The following is a 15,300-nucleotide window of genomic DNA, read 5'->3' as shown; positions in this document are numbered from 1 at the left end:
TACAAAAATAAAGTGCTTCATATGAGAAAGAGACAGTAGTGATCCTTTTCTTGCTGCCTGCCTAAATCACATTCATAACCCTTGCCAGCATCATCCAACGCTTCAATCCTGATGGCATTTTGGTTGCTGCTTAAATTTCGTTTCATCCTGTGCCTGATTGCAATTTTCTTTCTGTCGTCATCATTTTCTTCCTTGCTTCATACAGCCCTCTCTTGCCGCCTCTTTCCATGAATCTCTGATTGTGAGAGAAAGCCCTGAAGGAAGGATTAGCTAGAGTGAATGGAGGACAACTTTGCCAGCTATTACATCCCAATGAAGCCGCTTTAAGCTTCACTAAGCCGCAACTGATAACTTTGCAGGCCATTAGCGAGCAAGATTGCCTTTCAGAGTCTCTCATTTCTCCATCCTCCCTTTCACCACAATCAACAACATAATGATGAGACATGTGGAATAAAAAGGCATTTAGACTGTACTTTTCACTGCCCTGAGAGCAAAAAGAAGATGCGTGTTGTTTTCTTTACAAGGTTAACCCCAGAGAATGGTTTGGCTGTTGTTGGGTCTAAACAGTTTTCTGTGGCATTAATTTGTCGTTGAGCATGAACGGCAAATGTGAGTTCGCCGTCCCATTTCATTTAATCTGCGACACGGCCGTGGGTGTGGACTTTTTTAAGCAGCCCTCACAGTATTCAGAAATTTTAGCAAAGAAGAAGCTTTAAAAAGAGCGTGGGGTGATTTTATGTGGGAAATGAAAGGCATCAATCAAAAGAAAGCAGCATAATGTACTCCCTTTGAAATCCTTTGAGAAGGCAGCAAAGAAACATGTATTCTTGGACTGGAGGTAATCCACCAGACCTTTCTCGTTTTGACTTGTCATAATAGGAAACACGCAGTTGTAACTAATAACATTAATTATGGCTCTGCTCTTTCAAGGTGTCGCAGTAATGGCAGCGAAGCAGCGGGAGCAAAACAAGAGTGAATGAAACGCGTGCGGTTACTGGTGTGATTACTGTGTGTGCCTTTCAAGAGAAAGTTGAGTTGGAAACAGAGTCAAACAAGATCCAGTTTTTTGAAATATTCAAACATTTTCTAATGTTGATACGCATGTATTGACCTAGAGCGCGCTAATGAGTCAGTTTGCCCAAATAAAATGGAAGAGAATCACAATGAAAACAAGAATGGTTGTAACCTTCAGACAGGAATGAAACATATTTGCTCGTACTTAAAAGCATCAGTCCAAGGGCAAATGTGTAATTTAATGCAAAGAATGTCTTTGAAATCTTGAAATCTCTCCCAATGATTTAAAAAAAAGAATGTTTTCTGAATGAACCTGCTTACTGTTTCCAAAATGTCACAACTCATGTATCCAAGGTCTGCTAGTTATAGTATCTGGCATTGTACTCTTCAGTGTCTACTCTTCTCTGTTTTATTTCATTTTGATTGATTGTGCAAACCTATGTAAAATAGATGCATGTTGAGATGTCGTTTTGCAGGAAAACATGTCTTGGCGATGAAAAACCTTTACACAGGTAGAAAGAAAGGGAGATGATGGACAGGCAAATTAGGCCTTCTCCGCTCCCACTTACACCTACCTGTGTTCCAAAATGCACAATCCTCACCATGTCTGCTCTGAGTGTATGGCTATAAGAAATGTACTATAAGAAAAACAAGAGTCCACCTATATATATGGAAAATAAACTTAGATTGCATTTTGTATGTGAAGGAACACTGTGTCACTGTAGACACAGATTGTGATATATCTACTAAGTGTCACAAAACTATAAAAACATGAAGTGGCAGGCCTAAAAAACTGTCTGCAAGAGATGACCAGTATCTGAAAGTCATATCCCTGAGAAATAGGGGGGAGGGCGATCCAATAAAAGACCTGACACAGTACCTGAGAGATACATCTGGCCCTTCAGCTCATCCGTCTGCTGTTCACTGAAGCCTCATCAGAAACGGTCTCAGTGGAAGAGTGGCTGTCAAGAAGCCGTACTTAAGGAAAGGAAATGGAGAAAAGGCTGAAGTATGCCGGATTACACAAGAACTGGACTGAGTATCAGTGAAAACAGGTCTTATGGAGTGAATGAATCCAAATTAGTCATTTTTGGCTCAAAATGTGAGTCTGAGTGTCTACAGCTATCTGTAAAACATGGTGGAAGCTCTGTTGTGGTTTGGGGCCATTTCAGCCAATGGTGCTGAGAAAAGTATCATCAAATTTTGATCCATCTTGAAGCCATCTGATTATTAACAACTTCTTTCACACCGTCAATGCAGTAAAAGTATACCTTAACTGAAATACACACAAAATGTGCATGGCAACAGGTCTTACAGAGCGATTAACCCAAAGTGAAATATTTCCAATAAATTGTCAGAAGAGAGCTACAACAATAAGTGTCCACAGCAGTCTGTGAAGCACGATGGAGGCTCTGTCATGGTTTGGGGCTTCATTTCAGCCAGCAGTGTTGGAGATCTTATCAAAATTGATAAAAACACAGCAAATTACGGTCAGATTTTGATCCACCGTTTGGAAAGCATCTGATTGGCAAAAGTTTAATTTTTCACCATGACAATGCCCAATGATCCCACACACTGCCAGTACAGTAAAAGCATAGTTGGATAGAAAAACATACAATGGATTATTATCAGTCATACATTGGCCTCCCTAGAGCTCAGATCTCAATGTTATTGAAGCAGAGTGCAATCAGCCAACATCCAAAACAGAGCTTTGAATATCCTTCAAGAAGCCTGGAGTACTTTTCCTGAACACTACTTAAAGACATTAAGAGAACGCATGACTAAGAGAGTTCAGGCTGTGTTGATGAATAAAAGTGGTCATATCAAGTACTCATTTTCAAGTTTGTTAGAATTGCACAAACTCTGTTTTTTGTCTGATATACTGTATCCACATGTTTGTTTGCGAATCGCTCCACATGTTGTCCATTTTCCATTTGCAAAATGTAAAGAAATGAGAGGTGGATCAAGATTTTTGCATGTAGGTTTTGTATTTTTTGATGTGAAACATTAGTGTAGAATTATGATAACTGGGGAATAATTTTAAGTGTTTTTTCATCTATGTCATTGATAAAAAGTTGAACACTAATGATTCAGCCTGTTTGTTTTTGGACTAAAGTCTGAGGTAGTACAGCACACAGACATATAAGACATCCAGATCAATCAAAGGTTTATTGATTTGGTTGTCGTTAGGTTAATTGAAACAAAATCTATAAGTTTAAGCATGTCTGCTTTCATTTAACTTATTCACCTAGCCTTCTTCCTTCAAAGTTAAAGTCAGAACATCATGTCATACAGACCTCCTCTTACAGATACCAACAATACATTTTCTGTTACGATATGTGATGCAGGAACTGCTGCTGAGCATTCTGAGCACTCAGCTCCACATGTATACACACTTGTATGATTCACACTGACTGAGCTGAGGGAGTATGCCTGCAGCCCTGTGCAGGCCATCTAGTTCTGAATATCATCTGCAGTGTCTGTCTACAATTCCCCCGAGCGCCTCTGTACAGAATAGCTCTGTCCCAGGAGAACCTCCTAGCTCTGCTAAACGAGTGAGCAACTTTAAATAACAAAACTGCTGAGTCAGTATTCTGCAATGCTAAAAAGTTATATTCAGTTGAAAACGAAAAGGGGGGGAAGCACTGAATAAGAAGCACCAGTAGAGAACCACTTGATACATACACTACTGTTTTTGTCTGGGTTAATAAATAAGTTAAGTCATTTTCCCAGATAAAATAAAATCAATATGTTTCAGTAAAAATAATAATGATCAAATTCTAGAACTGGAAATATAATTCAATTAAAGATTGTGTAAATATTTCATTGCTACTGTGACATACTTGTTCGTGACACTCGGTATATTATGAACTACAAATAGAGCGACATCCACCATTTTTGCATTACTCTAAGAGGACCTGTCACCTTTTACGAGAGTTTTCAAACACGTAAGCCATAACTGACCTGAAAGACTCAGGCAGGAAGTAATTTACCTTAAGGGGGGGTTAGACCTGTATGGAAATTACACCTGTCATGAGAAGTGGTAAAATTGTACCACGGGGCAGAGCTGACAGGAAAATCTGCTACGCTCTCCATATGAAAAAAGTGCACTCTTAAGAAGATGTCAGGGCTTGACAGACCTCCACAGCCTGTACTGCTGTGATACCTTTTACACAGAGGACTGTGCCAAGGTGTTGGCTTCCACTTACTGGTTTTATTTAGCCTATATGAATGGTTAGTTTGTATTTCCCACCGGCTGTGGCAGTTGCAGAACATTTTAGGTCAAACTCACACTACCATCTGTCAAAGTCATAAATCCAATGTGACAACCTGTCAAAATCAGCTGTTCTGTTGCGTCCTGCGATGTTTCCTTGAATACTGCAGACTATATTCTGTAGGTCATGATGTCTGCTTTTCTTGCTTATCTAGAGTGTACAGCACTTAATGTATGTTTAAATGTCACATCCCTAACCTAAAATTTGTGCCTAAACCTATTTAAACACCTATTTAAAGATTAATGTTATTTTCAAAGTAATCAAAGTACTTTTTTTCCTGCTGGAGCTGATGTAATTTTTTTTTCATGTTTCTCTTTTAATCTAAAAGTTTCAGAGAAATAGCTCTCCATGGTTTCTGTATGTTTCCCTTAGAAAAGCACACACATTTTCAATATTTTAGCCCCTTTTTCATTTAGCTTTCTCTCCATATTGTTACTTCTGTACTTTCCTCTTGTTTTCTCTTCTTTCTCCTCTCATATATCATATATCTTCTCTCTTCCCCACTAGGTGGTGAGGTAGCAACCCCAAGGTTCACTCAGTATTTCCGTGGTAGCCTGTCAGGTCTGACGATCCGACCGGGTCGCATCGAAACCCAGAAGGTTATCTCCTGTTTGCAGGCTTGCAAAGAAGGCCTTGATATTAACTCCCTTGAAAGCCTCGCTAAGGACATAAAGGTGCGTGGAAAAAATGGATTCATTCAATTTATTCCTCCGCAGTAACAGCCAACTGCATTTGCATTGGTCTAAAAAGAAGAAGGAAAGCACCGTAACTTATTTATGTGCCACTTTTAAGTTAAAGTGCTTTCATTTCTTATCTCTGGAATATTTAAGACGTCCACATCTACATGCTTTTTGATAAAACTGCTCTAAACCTCCACTCATCATATTATTGATTTACTTTTGAATCTGAATGAGAACAAGTAGTTTGTTGGTTTTTCCCAGTTTCATTTTAACCCGGCCCAGTCTGTGCTGGTGGTGGAAGGAGAAGATGTGGACAGCATCAACACGGCCATGACCAAGGTCTCCTACATCAATTCTCGCCAGTTCCCCACACCAGGCCTCCGACGGCTGCATATCACCACTACAGTACAGTGAGTGCACATTTACTCTGACAGTGCGTTTATATCTCAGCTATTTAAGAGACGAAAAACAAGCCATGGCTTTTAAACATCCAGCTTTTCGTGCACCTGTTCATATCTGAGCAGCTCAGCTTTGGAGCAGCTCTGCTGGAAGTACTGCGAGTTAACATCTTGCTCAGGGGTGCATTGACTTTGAGAGACTGGTACTCGCTGTGCACGCACGCACACATGTTGTGGAAATCTCGTGGGTCCAGATTTATTCATGCAGGAGGAATACTCAGGATGTTTTGTGCACAAACATTTCCTGGAGACATAAAACCACCTGTCATAACATAAAGCATTAAATCTTGTCCTGAGATGTCTTCATGTATAGTGATTTGGTCATTAGCTTAGCTTCCTGCAGTGGAAATCACACCTCTGTAGTTTTCAGTACACAGGCTATATAATTATTAGCTAGATGACATACTGGAGTATGTCACCCCACATTAGCCTAATGAGCTTTTCCCAGCTGCAATGGGGAAAAGGAAAATATTCATGCAAGCACTGAAGGAACAAGCAAACTCATCACTAAAAGGCATGAGCTGACCAGCATGTTCGAACCTAAAACCTTTCTACCCCAAAGCAACTGTACTAACCAGAGCACCAACACGCCGCCCCCTGCAACTGTTAAAATTAGATAGCCCTTCTTACATTCAGTGTGTAATGGAGCGATTTAGGGACCTGTTTGATGTGCAGAACAGCTGCACGTTTAATGTGTCGTGGGCTTCTGCGTTTTGTTTTCTTTTTTAATTTCTGCCTGTTTCTTTAGACATTAAGATTTTAACTCTTTCTGACATTTTAATGTTTGTGAAAATCCCCAGAAATCTAACGTAAAATGTTTAAAGAAGGTGGTCAGCATAAGATGGGTAGTGGTCACAGGCAATGCAAACGGCTACAAACAGAAACAGTGGTGAGCAAAGCAGCTGCCAGAGCCGAGCTCTCAGTGAGATGGCGTAGGGTGGATCATTAGTGTAAAAACTATTAAACCAATAAGCAGGCCAGCTGTCCCTGGTGATTGCAAAGACCATATTGCTAGAGTCTATTTTCCTTGATTTTGTTATGTTTTCCCTCTTCTCTCTCCCTCTCTCTTCTTGTGCTTCTATCTCTGCCTTTGATTTGATTTGACTTGATTAAATTGACTTTGTTCACTAGTAGCAGCAGCACTTCAGGATGATGATGCCAGTCACTCAACCTGCCTCTCTTTCAAGTACTTGTCCAGAAATCTCCTGCATGTTATTATTTCCCAGTACTGCAAACAGACAAACATGTCCATGAATTTGGATTTATATTCGGTTGGCTTTTGGTGAGCTGATATTTTCTATATTTTCACTGCTAGACCGAAACCTTACATTATATATTAAATGTAGTTGATGGAATAGACAAGTAGTAGGCTGATTATTTATTTTCCCGTGCATAGACCAAGACAGATGATGTGTACCTGTATGATATATATATATATAGTGTGCATGCACCGCCAACTGTTAACTGTTAACAAACTAAAAAAGATACAACTGAGGGTTTTGTTAAACAAATTCACAGAGAATTCACTTTCTCTTTCCCTTTGAGACGAAACATTTGAAAAATCTTTTTTATCTTGTGCGATAATGACTACGATTATGTCTTTTTTTAAGATTTCAGTGGTAATTGTAAGTGGCACCCATGTTTGAATTACTACTTTGAGACTAACTCATTCCTGCGTTTCCTATTGGATCATTATTACATCCCAGTACTCATATGGATTTCCTCTACGGGGCTCATGTCTGACCCGATCTGCTTCAAAGCACTAAGCTGTAGCACATTGAATGCAACATGCTTGATTGCATATATAGATATTGCTTACTGTCCCAGAGAGAGAGACTTGTGTCTAGCTTGAGTGCTTGGTACATGTTCACATGTCTTACGTCTTGTCTCCACAGCCATGCAGCACCTGTTCGTTTGTTGAGCAGCAAACGCAGGCGGGTCAAATCAGCTTAGACTCGTGCTGGTCGATAAAGTGAGGCGAGCTCCAGGAGCAACAATAGAGGCTGTCTGACTCTGACAACACTTCACTGCGCTCCTTGAGATAACGGCAGATAGATCCGCCTTTGCACTCAGCAGATATGTTGAATCTGCAGTCCGTGAATAGGGAAAAAAACAACAATATGTAGTCACATAACACATACAGTGTTCAGAAAATTCTTTAAGACGTTGTGTTGTTTTAAAACCGCGGGTGTTTGCTCCATGTCACAAGCCCTGTCTGGCAGCATAAGTAGCTTATCAACATTTTCTTGGGCCAGATCCATCTTTAAAATATTGTCTATACAACAGGTACAAAAACACCTGATATGTGTAGTTAAATTAAAAACGATGTTGGACAGGGGTGTAAAGTTCAGAGATTTCTGGCACCCTTTTGTCAGCGTCCATGAGTTGGACTGTGTCCATCTTGGAGGCTGCTTCTTGAAGGGTTGCAACCCTGTCGCGCTGACAGCGTACACACAAACAGACTGAAATAGTACTCAGCGGTAGTACCCACTGTTGTGGGAACTACAACACTGCTGTGTAGTAGTTCCCACAGCAGTGTTGTTTCCAGGAGCAGCTTTTGCTTTGAGGACACACACACACACACACGGACAGATTTCAAAGTGAAGGCACTACAGGCCATGTGGTCAAGGCAGGTAACAAGCCAAGATAGATCTGAGACCTCAAAAGCTAACATCCCCTTTTGTGGATTTCATTTCTTTATATGTAAGTGGAATGTTTTTCTGTGCAGGTGAGAGTTCATGGTTGCTTGCTTTCATAATCACACTGATTCAACTTAAGTCCAGTTGAAACTGGGTTTTTCTATAGTGATATAATCTACTTACAACACAATAAAACCGACATAAAAATGTAATTCACATAATTTCATAGAATTTTTGTCAAGAATAGGAAAGATTTTCTCGTGATAAAGCAATGGAAATGATTTTTCACTGGAAAAACTGAAAGAAAATCTTTTGAATTAATATGCACTGTATATGTTTTCATAAAGCAGCTGGCCTGTTTGATGAGTGGGTAAAACAAACTCACTGGAGAATTTCGTATTCTTGCCAGTTTTTATTTTTTGTTGCCAGCCTGTTCTGGCAATCCAACAAACCTCAGAAGTGGTAATCAATTATGATGCCTTACTAGAAATTGATTGCACAAACAAAGCACCTCAGCGGCCACTTAAAGCCCCTGAAAACGTATTTTCTAAACCAGTTTTTCGCTAAGAGGGATTGAATATGCATAAATTTCTAAGTTTAAACTGTTAGAGGTTTTTTCTTCATACTGGTGTGAAATGGGCAGGCACTATTAGCACTGCAAGAAAAATCTTCTTACAACCCCAAAAATTATTATTATTGAAATTAAAATAATCTTAAAAAGCTCTAAATAAATTTAGCACTTAAAAAGAGGTTTTATTGCATGCAATCCTACGCAAAAGTCTAGAGCCAACCCTTTATTTCTTTATATTTCGCTAGGAAGATGGGCATGACAATGAAAAGTGCAGTGATCCAAACATACATGGGAATAAAGCATATAGTAGTTCTTAAGCTCTTCTTTGGATGTTGGTTGCATTCTGTTTAGATGATTCTTCCTGTTTCCTCCCTTATGAATGGCTTCTTCCACTGAGACCATTTCTAGCTTTTTTTGGTGTGTGTGCCACTTCTTTTGTTTCCACTTGACACACTGCACCCCACGCCAAGATATGTCAAGCACTTGGCTAACAGCTCTTTGGAAATCACTTCATTGGTACAAAAATACTATTTTATGTCAGACTGTGTTGACATTTTTTGTAGAGTCGACTAAACAAATGGCAACAAGATATGTGTTTGTGACAGGCTGCTAGTAACAAAGTGCCCAAAGATGCAATTTAAATTGTTTCTTTACTAAGTTGTCTATTACAACACTGGGTCATCTCTTGAGTTTGGTACCTTTGTATAAGGACAGAAAATGAGTGAAAAAGCAGGCAACGTCCAAAGAAAAACTTTGAAAGACCTTCGGAAAGCCTAAGAGTTTGAAGCAAAATATAAAGAAATGAGGGGTGCCTTGAAACTTCTTCACAGTAACGTCAGAAGTGAAATGTTGTAGGGGTAATCTTGAAGGAAGAGTACATGAAGAGTATTTTCAAGGATTATGAGATTGAAGCTGGAAATTGAAGGAGTGATATTGAACGCTATCAGTGTGTTTGTGCCCCCAGAAATGTATTTCAGATACATTTTTTCTTATCTAGCCCTAAAAGTTTAGGCCTTTAAAACATATTTTCTCAACATCATGAACACAAAAACAATATTTTCAACCACACCTAGCACTGTTTATGGTTTAAGATTTTTATTTTTGCTATTTTACTGTTAGCCTGCTGTGCTTATAGGTTTGAAGTGTGTGAGGTTCAGTTGGAATAAAGAAATGTCCCTGTCGCTCCCTGAGCCTTTAATTCAGTGCTGCGGTACTTAAATTATACAAAAGCAAATACGCCGCAGTAAAATCAAGAGACGTAAGCAGTGAGGCAGCAACACAGGTGCTGTCCTACCCTGTAACCTTTTCTTCTCCTCTTCTGTGTGTGTGTGTGTGTGTGTGTGTGTGTGTGTCAGGTGTTTCGGAGAGGACACATGTCTCTCCATCCCAGACATCAAGGCAGTAGTTATGGTGCTGCCGCCCAGTGAACCGAGAATCACCATTGCTGGATCTAATCGACTCGTCAGGCCTGCCAGCGACCTCCGGGGCCCGCTGGGTGTGGCACCTTTCAAAGAGCTTCACATCACAAGCACAGTAATGAAGGGAGATGGCTTCGGTGGACGTGAGTGGGCTGTTATAGATGCTCTCAGCTTATATGTACATCTTAATGATGCTTTAGTTAATTTACAATCATTTTTTGCTGTTCTTTCTGTTGAGGTGTTTTATATTCGACCATATATGTGTTGGATATTTGACATCCTATCATTTCAAACACTTTCACACTTGTGCGATTTTGTGTGCATGCATGCAGCCCGCAGGCCAGGAGTGATGGAGGTAATGCACAATCTGGACTACTGTGATGTTCTGGTAATTGGAGAAGAACTGAATCCAGACAGAGAAAGTCTAGAGATTCAACACAGTGCTCTGCTGGGAAAACACCTTGATGCCACCAACTCCACCTCTGGAATATCAATTTATGGTAGGCTGTGTGACCTTCTGCAGTCTCATCTTAGGGAAAAATCTGGAAAATGGCGTGCCCTTTAATCAGCAGTCAGACGATCATACATTAAGAAAGATGTAAAGGTCCCTGAGACATGTCTCTGTCGTTTAATTACAGGCTTATTTATGTCGCCAATATGCAGTTCCGCTTCATGACATGTGTTAGATATTAGTAAGGCATAAATCTTTTTCTGTGTTACAAGGTGTGGACTCCATGGCTCACTATGAGCAGGCACTGAGGCAAGTGCGCTACAGGAACTGGCGACCAGCCAATCTGAGTGAGAGGAGGTTCAGACTCACCTGTTCGGAGCTCAACGGTCGCTACACCAGCAACGAGTTCAATTTGGAGGTGAGTTTGATATATAAACATTCTCATCTACCCAGTGTCTCTGTCTTATTTTTCTGGTTTATTTGCTTTATCTTTCAATGTTATCCTAATTTCGTCTTCTATGTGTTCTGCATAGGTCAGTGTTCTTCACCACTCGGCACCTGTGGAGCACGCCAATCACATGGCTGTCCAACCCCAGTACATGAGACCCATCCATCACCCACTCATGATGCACTCGCTCAACTCTCACATGTCCGGTAAGACACAAATAGAGTCCAGTTCATTTATAAAGCGCTAGTCCTTAACAACAGTCGCCTGTGAGTGACTATTTCTCAGGAGGTAGAGCAGGTCGTGTACTAATTGAAAGGTTGGTGGTTCGATTAAAGTAGTGAACACTCAGTTGCTCCTGATGTGTTCACTGGAGTGAGAATGTGTGCCAATGTTAGATAGATAGAAAGCACTTAGATGTAGAAAAATACTTGTGTGAATGAGACATGTTGTCTTTTATCCTGTCCTGGAAGACAGGATAAAAGCTGAGCAGTAGTTGGTCACTGTGGAAAGGAAGAACTCGCTTTAAACAAGAGATGTTTTCCAACCAGGGAAAAAGGTTCCCCGTGGGGTACTTCTGCGTGAGCTGGGGGGGAGGACGTGGACACATTAGCTAAACTAATCTGAAAACAACTGATTGAAAGCTTTGATCAGGAAGTTAGCTTAATGTAAAAACTAACAGTTGGAATATAGCTAAAAGTATAAAAACCAAAAGTGTTTGATAAATGTACGCAAGCTAGCTAACTGTGTTGTTTAACAAAGAAGATACATAAGATAGATAACATAACAGTAAATAAACAGTTGAATAGCAAAATTGTAAATTCAGTCACTACTATGGAACTGCAATTTCTAATTTATGATTCTAATGAACATTTAGTTTACTTGTACTCTGCTACTCCGATGTAAAGCATTTTCATTCGTTGTTTACAGGCTCGTTAGAGAACTTAAGGGAAACGATGAGTATCATAGGAAACCACTGTTATTATTATTATTGTGTGTGTGTGTGTGTGGGGGGGGGGGGGTTGTGTGTGTATGCATAATGACTTTAATCGCTGTTTCTTACAGGATCGGCACCTCCTGCAGCCACAGTCGTTATCGTAGTTTGCATCGCGGCACTGGTAGTGATTGTGGTTATTGGAGTCTACAGGATCCACGCCACACATCAGGAAGGGTCGAGAGAGGACGAAGATGAGGTCAAAGATGCTGAGGAAGAATGGGACAACTCTGCACTCACCATCACTGTCAACCCCATGGAGGTAACTCTGAAAGATGTGGTTTAGCATTTAATGCCATTATCAGGGTATTTTCTTTAGAAGAAGGACAGAGTGGAAGACTGAAGATTATGCCAACAGTATTTGGGGGGCGACCGTGGCTCAAGAGTTGGGAGTTCGCCTTATAATCGGAAGGTTGCCGGTTCGAGCCCCGGCTCGGACAGTCTCGGTCGTTGTGTCCTTGGGCAAGACACTTCACCCGTTGCCTACTGGTGGTGGTCAGAGGGCCCGGTGGCGCCAGTGTCCGGCAGCCTCGCCTCTGTCAGTGCGCCCCAGGGTGGCTGTGGCTACAATGTAGCTTGCCATCACCAGTGTGTGAATGTGTGTGTGAATGGGTGAATGACTAGATATGTAAAGCGCTTTGGGGTCCTTAGGGACTACAAAAGCGCTATATAAATACAGGCCATTTACCATTTGTTAACAGTATGAACGTACCTGCAGTTGTGTCGTTTATACACTGATTTTTGTTTGTTGTTCTCTAGAACATAGGAGGACCTCAGGCTCTGGGTGATGAGGTAAGGCAAGAAGAACATGAGGAGGAGGAAGAAGAGGAGGAGGAAGAGCTGGTGGGAGGAGTGACAAGTGCTGAGTCGGAGAACAGCGATGAAGAAGAAGATGATGGTGAAGGGAGAGAAGCTGCTAATGAGAGAAAGCAGAAGGGTAAACTCGGATGGGACAGTTCCTCCATAACATACTGATCACGAACATGTAAACATTAACACATATGTGCACAAACACACGCTCATGCACATTCTCATCGGACACACACACACACACATAAAAATACACAGCACACACGTATCAACCAGACATTCCTTCATGCTCTGTAAACGTATACACACACACACACACACACACTCTGATGAAATAATTTACAATCTGTTGCTGGAAAATACTCTTCGAATCTTCCCATGTCGTCATTTTTAATGTAACATCTCCCCCTGCTGGACACAGTCAAACATGGCGTATGACTGAATGGAAATCGTTGTCTGTGTGTGCATCATTATTCACGTCACAACCAGTAAAGCAGAGAAAAATATGTCAAACAAGCACAGTCGAGTCATTTATTATGTGGGCACGTTATAAATTCAGTCCCAAACTCTGAGCCACGAGCCAGATCTTAAATGATGTGACACTGATACGAAACACAAGCTTAAAATTGACTTTTATCCCAGTGTTTAGTATGTGTACCGTATCCTCTGTTACTTTTAAATCTTTGATCCATCAAACTGATTGTTTTTAACAATTTAACAGCAAGGTCTATCCATCTACGCATCAGCTAGTTCATGTATCTGTAACATCTTTACGTAGAATTCCCATGGCCCTGATAGTAGGTATGACATAGCTGTGCTTTCTCTCTCTCTCTGTGTTTCCTTTCTTCTCAACCACAACACGTTTGATGTCCTTAAAGTCTGTGGTTCTGTGGCCTGGACACTAAAGAGAAACATTCCACATTTGTCCTGATTTACTGCATGTACAGAACAAAGTAGAAATATCAATTTTTGAACTGAATCTTACATCTTTGAGTTCCTTGGATTATCTTGAAGCTAAAACAGTCACTTTTCCATTAGCTTAGAGGCTGATTGTTTGCATCTGTGTGTGTGTGCCAGATCTATCCGTGCTGTGGCCCAAATGTTTACTGTTTAGGAGTAGCTAACTTTGGTTTTTACTCAGCACATGCAGTGATACAGAAATGTTGCAGTTTGCCACTATGATCCCATGTTTCCTTTGGTTTTATCCATAGTAAAGGGAGTCCTCTATGCAATTATGGACCTACCATAAAGGATCGGTGCACAGAAACAGGGGTACTCCAGATATAAGAGACAGATATAGAATTGATGCAGAACAGGCTATAATATCCTGACTTTAGTGCCTAGTATTGATCATTTTCCAGAAACAAGAATACATTGCACCTCCCATCCATCAGTCAGTAGCATCTCATCTTAGACCTGCCGGTTTCACAAACACCTAAATTGTCGCAAGTTTATCTAGTTAGACTTGTCTCAGAGCCAGGCCGCTGTGATGTCTTATGTTGTGTACAGTGTCCTTGAGCAAATAAAATAGCTTTTGATGCCAACAATTTATAATGAGTTATATACTGTAGGATCTCGCCTTTAGCAAAACCAACAAAGTAGGATTTTCTTTCCTATTTTGTTCAGTTGCAACAGGCGCGTCTGTGAAACTGGCTGCAGAAGTCCACATCTGCAGCTTGTAACACAGGCTTTCATGTCAAAGCAAAGGACACCCACAGATATCAGCGTGCTGTTTTTATCCCTCATGTAAAGGAAAGTAAATTCATTGTGCAAAGTTGTCGGAGCGCCCGTTTGAAGTCGTGCGTAGATATTGACAGAAACGGTGGTAAATTTAGGAGAAAAGAAGCAGTGCTTATACAGTATATCCACATTCCTGCACAACTTCACCACAGCTACAAGAAGAAGTGGATACTTCACTTACAGTCATTCCTCTTTGTACTGGCGTCATTAGAGATTAACACTCTGACAAAATTAAATTCCAGTTTGTTTAAAAGCTAAAAGAAACCGTGACATTCCCATCTCTGCTCACAGGAAAGCACCGGTCACATGTTCGTGTGTGGACAGTATCTATGACGACCTCTCTCACTGAGCTCTCTGATACTATGTGTCCTGCCCACCTGTCCCTCCTTCTGTTGGCCTGTGGTTGTGATGTCATCATTGTGAAATAACTGCCTTGTTTCCTTTGTCCCTCCCTCTTTGTCATAATATGCTTCTGAAGATTAAAGATTAAAAAAAGGTTCTTTTACATATAATAACAAACCCTGTAAAAATGTTCAAGACACTTATTTTATATATCAGTTTCTTTTTCTTTTTGTAAACTCTGTGGTTGGGATTTCTCTCTCTTTAGTGGTCATCCCACTGCTTCCTGTATATTGACCAATAAAGACTTGTTTTAGACTCTACAAAGATCTCCTTCCTGTCTCTACACTATACACCTGACCTGATGTGCACTGTGTGTGTGTGTGTGTGTGTGTGTGTGTGTGTGTGTGTGTGTGTGTGTGTGTGTGTGTGTGTGTGTGTGTGTGTGTGTGTGTGTGTGTGTGTG

General features: G+C 40.7%; 1 protein-coding gene across 1 annotated transcript in view; it reads left to right on the top strand.

Moving 5' to 3' along the window:
• clstn2a (calsyntenin 2a) overlaps positions 1 to 15,150 on the top strand; it is a 153,952-nt gene extending 138,802 nt beyond the window's left edge. Inside the window, exons 11-18 of the mRNA XM_063461335.1 lie at positions 4,797 to 4,963; positions 5,231 to 5,379; positions 9,993 to 10,198; positions 10,388 to 10,555; positions 10,779 to 10,924; positions 11,040 to 11,160; positions 12,017 to 12,207; positions 12,705 to 15,150. Of these exons, the coding sequence (XP_063317405.1) occupies positions 4,797 to 4,963; positions 5,231 to 5,379; positions 9,993 to 10,198; positions 10,388 to 10,555; positions 10,779 to 10,924; positions 11,040 to 11,160; positions 12,017 to 12,207; positions 12,705 to 12,920 (1,364 nt within the window). The 3' untranslated portion in view covers positions 12,921 to 15,150. The remainder of the gene's footprint in view (positions 1 to 4,796; positions 4,964 to 5,230; positions 5,380 to 9,992; positions 10,199 to 10,387; positions 10,556 to 10,778; positions 10,925 to 11,039; positions 11,161 to 12,016; positions 12,208 to 12,704) is intronic.
• Positions 15,151 to 15,300: the final 150 nt, after the last annotated feature.

Source organism: Pelmatolapia mariae, linkage group LG18 (genome assembly GCF_036321145.2).
Source record: "Pelmatolapia mariae isolate MD_Pm_ZW linkage group LG18, Pm_UMD_F_2, whole genome shotgun sequence".
Classification (NCBI taxonomy): domain Eukaryota; kingdom Metazoa; phylum Chordata; class Actinopteri; order Cichliformes; family Cichlidae; genus Pelmatolapia; species Pelmatolapia mariae.
This window is presented reverse-complemented; position numbering and strand designations above follow the sequence as displayed.